Source organism: Sycon ciliatum, unplaced genomic scaffold, assembly GCF_964019385.1.
Source record: "Sycon ciliatum unplaced genomic scaffold, ocSycCili1.1 SCAFFOLD_1330, whole genome shotgun sequence".
NCBI lineage: Eukaryota > Metazoa > Porifera > Calcarea > Leucosolenida > Sycettidae > Sycon > Sycon ciliatum.
The window spans coordinates 24,306-30,405 of NW_027044860.1; the positions used below are offsets into that span (position 1 = coordinate 24,306).

At 45.3% G+C, this 6,100-nt stretch overlaps 2 protein-coding genes across 2 annotated transcripts; both read left to right on the forward strand.

Annotated features, from left to right (window-relative positions):
* The first annotated feature begins 545 nt into the window (after positions 1 to 545).
* On the forward strand, positions 546 to 1,691 carry LOC135830669 (PE-PGRS family protein PE_PGRS30-like). Its single transcript, XM_065342894.1, has one exon. It carries the CDS (start codon positions 546 to 548, stop codon positions 1,689 to 1,691), a length of 1,146 nt encoding a protein of 381 aa, XP_065198966.1.
* Positions 1,692 to 2,007: 316 nt separating this feature from the next.
* Positions 2,008 to 3,885, forward strand: LOC135830670 (mucin-19-like). The gene has a single exon (XM_065342895.1). It carries the CDS (start codon positions 2,008 to 2,010, stop codon positions 3,883 to 3,885), a length of 1,878 nt encoding a protein of 625 aa, XP_065198967.1.
* Positions 3,886 to 6,100: the final 2,215 nt, after the last annotated feature.

Genomic DNA, 6,100 nt, shown 5'->3' on the forward strand with positions numbered 1-6,100 from the left:
GCATACATGGATATTTTATTCAGTTTCTCGGTTATTAGGGGTCGTAGGATCTTCCATGTTTTCTTGTTTATCACGAATGGTACATGCACCTCGTAGCAGAGTGGCTCTGCTATACCCCACTTTACCAGTCTGTCATGCGTATCTTGCATACGCTTTGTATACCAGCTAGACATGGCATCGGTGTCTTCGTAGTTGGCGATAACGTCTTTGTAGGTACCGCGATGGTATATTGGTAACTTTTCGATAGGTTCCATAACGAACATATCATCGTGCATTAGGATGAAGTCTTTGGAGATTCGCTCGTCTTCGCAGGCCATGTCGATTATGTTTAGAGTATTTTGTGCTATGAATTTTGTTTGTTTATAGTATATGAAGTTTGCGCCATGCTCTAGGTTGGGTTTATCTCCAATTATGAAAACTCCCTCGTGGGGCAAATTCTTCAAAGAACGGAGCGTATAAAGCAGTTCGTTGCTCGTACTTTGGATGTACGGAATTACGATATCCATGTGCTTATTATACACGCTTATGGTATAATGTGGGTACATATGCCTGATTTAGAACTCATAAATGGAAGTGATGGTGTCGGAGAAGCGGTACGCGCCTCGGTAACTAATCTCCGTACCGCAGGCTCTACTACGATACAAGTTGATGCCGTGACAAATTGGCCGGCTAAATTTATTGCCACCGCTGGCTCTCTGTTATCAGACGGTACGCTAGACCCCTCTACAGCTCTTGTATTTGAGGGTAGTCTAGATGGTTCAGATATATCTATAGACGCGATAGCTCCTGGCTACACGGATCAGGGCAACACCGTCAGCGATATAGTGGTAATCAAGCCGGCTACTCATTGGTCTGACAATTTGCAGGACTTATTAACTGTTACTCTCGATACAGACGGCACCCTTAAGACTGACGCGGTAGATGTTACCGCCGTATTAGCTGATGAAGTGGTTACTGGCGCTAAGATTACTGCTACGGATGGCTTGTTGAGAAACGCTTACTACTATACTTATGACGGTACAGATATATTCATCAATGGCGTTGACCAAAATAACGCATCTAATGCTATTACATGGACGAAGCCATCAGGACTCAAGTTTATTGAGGTTGAAGTTCAAGCTGGTGGCGGTGGCGTTGGTCTAGCGGGTTCAACTGTTGGCGGTGAAGCATCGGAAGCATCTGGTGGCGGGGGCGGTGAATACGCGAAGATTAAGATAGCAGCGGCATCTCTTGGCTCAACAGAGACAGTAACCGTTGGAGCTGGTGGAGCTGCAGGAACTTCTACGAATAATGGTGGTACAGGTGGCACAAGTAGCCTTGGGACGCTCGTTACTGCTGTTGGCGGTAGCGGCGGTCAATATATGGCAGGTGCATCAGGTAGTTTGTATAACCTCGGTGGTCTTGGCGGAAGTGGCGGTACGGGCACAGCTAACTTACGCATCCGCGGTGATGACGGTGGGGCAGCGAGTGTTAGTGGTGGTACAACCTTCGGTTATGGACGAAAATCATTTGGCGGCGGCTCACATCTTGGTAGTTCTGTCTTTCCGACTGGTAGCGCATCAGAGTCAAACTCTGTTGTTGGACGCGCTTATGGAGGCGGTGCTGCGGGAGGTAGGAATCCTGCATCTACTAGCGCTAAAGCTGGTCAAATTGGTGGCGCTGGAATTGTTATCATTAAAGAATACTTCTAGGTGGAATATGGAAAAACCAATGGGTGAAAGGATAGCATCGGTGGAAACAGAACTAAAAACACTAATTCAGGCTGTTTCTAAAATGGATGGTAAGTTCGACGCTTTCCTGTTGGTGGCAGTCACGCATCCCCAGCTCCATGAAAAACTAGAAGAACAGAACGGCAAAATTGCCAGCCTTGATGAAAAGATTACTGCGGTAGACAAAAGACGATGGGTGCAAAATACCCTGTCTGCTGTCCTTGGTTCTGTATTAACTGGACTTATCGGATTTATATTCTTGATACTATCTAAGGTGATAGAACTATAAGGAGTAATCATGCCAATAGATCCTGATTACTTGAAAGCCAGTAACGGTAGTGGCGAGGCTGTCCAAGCTATTCTCGTAACCGATCGTTCGGTCGGCAACTCCGAGTTCAACGTGGACTCAGTTCTTAACTGGCCAGCGAAGTTTATAGCTACAGTAGGTACGCTTGACGCTAGCACTGGTACTCTCGACCCTAACACTATCACAGTATTTTTCGGTAGTCTTAGTGGTAGCTACATCGAAATAGATAGTTTTGCACCTGGCTATTCAGACACTGGCAATACTCAGGATCAGATTATAGTCCTAAAACCCACTACAGCATGGTCTGATGGCATAGCTGAAACTATACAAGCTAGCGGTAGTGGCGATATGTCGGCCGCTGTTTATGACCCAACCAATGTAGCTAGTGATGCTTTCGACCAAGACAACATGGCAGACGGTACAACCAACAAGAATTACACAGCTACCGAACAGAGTAAGCTGGCCGGCATTGAGGATCTGGCAGACGTAACAGACACGACTAATGTTACCGCCGCTGGTGCATTGATGGATTCAGAACTTGCAAGTATTGCTGACGTTAAAGCCCTAGACCAGAGCGTAATAAGTGGTGCATCTCCTGTATTCGCTACAACTAATATGACAGAGGGTACAGACAAGAACTTTGTAACAGATGCCGAGGCTACTATAATCGGTAACACATCAGGGACAAACACTGGCGACCAAGACATCTCGGGGATCGCTACAAATGCTAGTGCGATAGCACTCAGGCAATTAATATTAGCTGAGGGTGCTTTTGTAGATGGCGATAAGACAAAGCTCGATGGCATAGAGGATGGTGCAGACATTACTGACACTACCAACGTCACGAGTGCAGGGGCGTTAATGGATAGCGAGGTGACTAACCTTGCTCAAGTTAAGGCTTTCAGTTCTGCTGACTACGCTACGGCAGCTCAGGGCGCTTTGGCTGACTCTGCTACACAACCAGGCGACCTAGCCACTGTAGCCACTACTGGAGCATACAGTGACCTGTCAGGTACTCCAACCATCCCAACGTCCGTAGACCAGCTTAACCCTAGCCAAACAAGTAATGCTGGTAAATTCCTCAAGACCGATGGCACAAACGCCACGTGGGAGTCTATTCCTGGTGGCGGTGATATGCTTATTGCTACCTATGACCCCGCAGGTGTTTCAGAGCAATTAGTCGGATTGACGGCTACCCAGACCCTCACCAACAAAACCATCAATGCCAACAACAACACCATCACAAACCTTGCCCACGGTGCCGAAGTTGATGATCCCTCCAGCGGTGTTCACGGTGTCTCTGGTTCTGTTGTTGGTACCAGTGACACGCAGACGCTGACGAACAAAACCCTGACTGCGCCAGTCCTAAACACAAGCATAAGCGGTACAGCGTTCCTCGATGAAGATAACATGGCGAGTGATTCAGCTACGAAGGTAGCATCACAGCAATCTATCAAAGCCTATGTAGATGCTGCGATAACAGCCGCAAAATCAGCATTATATCCTGTTGGCTCATATTATATCAACGAAACAGACTCAACAAACCCAGCGACCTTGCTTGGTTTCGGTACTTGGTCTGCTGTAACTGACGTATTCCTAGTCGGTCATGGTTCAACTTATACTACTACTGGCGGTTCAGCGACTGCAACTTTAGTTGCGAATAATATACCATCGTTGACACTTAATGGTATTACTACCTATAAGAACGGTTCTTCAGACACAGCAAATCGAATATCGGGCAACAATACAGGTGGTTCAGGAGTTTCCACTAACGGAAGTGTTACTCCAAGTTACACTAATGGCTCTCCCACGGCAGTCGATACAATTCCACCATATCAAGCGACATACATATGGATAAGGACAGCATAATTTGACGTTTATTCTATAGGCGAGTAAAATAGGGCTATGACATTAAACGTAAGCAGATTGTCTAAGTTTAAAATCTACTATGAAAGCCATCCAAAGAGATGACTTTAGCAAGAAGAATAATTATAGCGGCAGGACATGGAGGCACTGACTCTGGTGCTGTTGCTAGGGGTCGTACAGAAGCCAAAGAAGCGGCGGACATCGTGAACCGTACTGTTGCACTACTGAAAAAAGATGGTCGCATTAAGGTGGTTCAAGTGCCTAACAGCTTAGGATTGAAAGCATCTGTTAGCTGGGTGAACGCTCGATACAAAAAGCTAAGCTATGGACTCTCGCTAGAGGTACACAAAAACTCAGGTGGTGGGACTGGAACGGAAGTCTGGTATCCGTCATGGGGTGATTCAGAATCAAGGAGTCAGGCAAAGGCTATGGCTAACGTCTTGGCGAGGGAATCTAAACTAAAGAACCGAGGCATAAAAGATGCTCGCACTAATAGGCATGGAAAACTATACTGGACTGATGACACCAACACTTATGCCCTATTAGCTGAGGTTGGTTTCATAGACGTAGACCCTGTAGGTGCGACTGCTAACAAAAGATACGCTGAGGCTTTGTTTAAGGCGATTCTAGCCGTATGGGGACTAAAACCTAAACCAAAGCCTACTCCGAAGCCCCAGCCAAAGCCCACTCCAAAGCCTGAACCCAATTACAGTAAACTTAACCATGAGATTTTAACTAAAATATGGAACTGGCTAAAGTCAGTATTCAAAATAGGAGAATAGTATGAAAGCATCAAAAGTAACCATAGACCAATGGCAACAAGTAGTAATAGCTGGACTATACGTTGGCGTATCCGCAGTCCTAGCATTCTTCATCAGCGTAGTAACAGAGAACCCTGACTTGTTCGGGACACTGACGCCTGTAGTCAACGTGGTATTAGTGACCGTTAAAAAGGTATTTTCAGAAGTATGATTGAAGTAGTCCTACTAGGCATCATAATCGTACTAGGCGTAATAACTATAGTATCTGCGGTAAAGAAGTGATGTAATGAACGAGCAAGAACCTCAGCCAAAGCCTTTGATAATCGAAATAGGCGATGAGAGGTTTGAATGCTTGCCCGATAACACTGTTGCAAAAATCCACCAAGAAGAACACGAAGCCTACGACTGCATCCTGCACGTTGGTGAAACAAAACAAGTAGCCCTCTTTAGAGAAAACTTCTCGGAGGGCTTTGATGATTTGATAGAGATGATGATGAACATGGGATTCGTTGTTTCGTTAGATGACGATCCGACAGAGTTTGATAAAAACTTGTACCTCAATTCCTTTGGTAGAGATCCCAAACACAAGACTACAATTCAGGAAAAAGACCTAACCCCTCGACAGAAAAAGACCGTCAAGTTTCTACGTTATATTCTAAAGCATGAACATCTAACCCCAGAGGACTTTGACGGCTCTGGAGATATGCAGATATGAGCCATGAAAACCTCGGTAAGAATATTGTGGCTGGCACTGTGGCTGGCATCCTCGCCTATGATGTGGTTGCTCCACATGGTCATACGTGGTCGGAGGGAGTAGACAAATTCATAGAAAAGCACCCTGTTATCACAAGAATGGCTATAGGCTACATAGCCTTGCATCTAGCAAACGGCTTTGAGGCTTTAGGAATAGAAAAGTTAGACTTCTTTCACGTTGCTACTCAATTAAAGAAAATAGTATAATAGTCATGGCTATCACTAGCCTTTCCCGCTCCCTTTTTAGTGGCAGTATAGGCAAGCAAAAATCCCACGTATTTTCAGCGTGGGATGTTTGCTATTCAGCATCTTGCTAAAAGGAGCCCACAGACATTTATCTGCTGATGTTTGCTAAAAGCTCACACCCTTTTACATGGCAAGTCTACTGTGCCTTTATTACACTCCTACTGTAAAACTGTCATTGCTCATATTTCTATCCTTATTGTGTAGTACTTGTTGTCATACCTTTATTATAACATTAAAAAGCACCAGCTTGTGACCAGTGCTTTATGCAAGTGGAGGGTAATCTACTCACGTATTTATTTTACCATACGAGAGTCTTGTGGAGCTAGTAACCTGTAAAAGCAGTCATCTACACGTTACACAGCCCCACAGGACTCTCGTATCATCTTGTAAATGTTCTTGATAAGCAGGGTCGAAAACGAGCCAGCTCGCAGTCTGGCTCCTTTGGTTCTATTGTAGCA

What these genes read in the sequence shown, in the direction of transcription:
- LOC135830669 (XM_065342894.1), top strand. Translation starts at nt 546, where the DNA reads ATGCCTGATTTAGAACTCATAAATGGAAGTGATGGTGTCGGAGAAGCG.
- LOC135830670 (XM_065342895.1), top strand. Translation starts at nt 2,008, where the DNA reads ATGCCAATAGATCCTGATTACTTGAAAGCCAGTAACGGTAGTGGCGAG.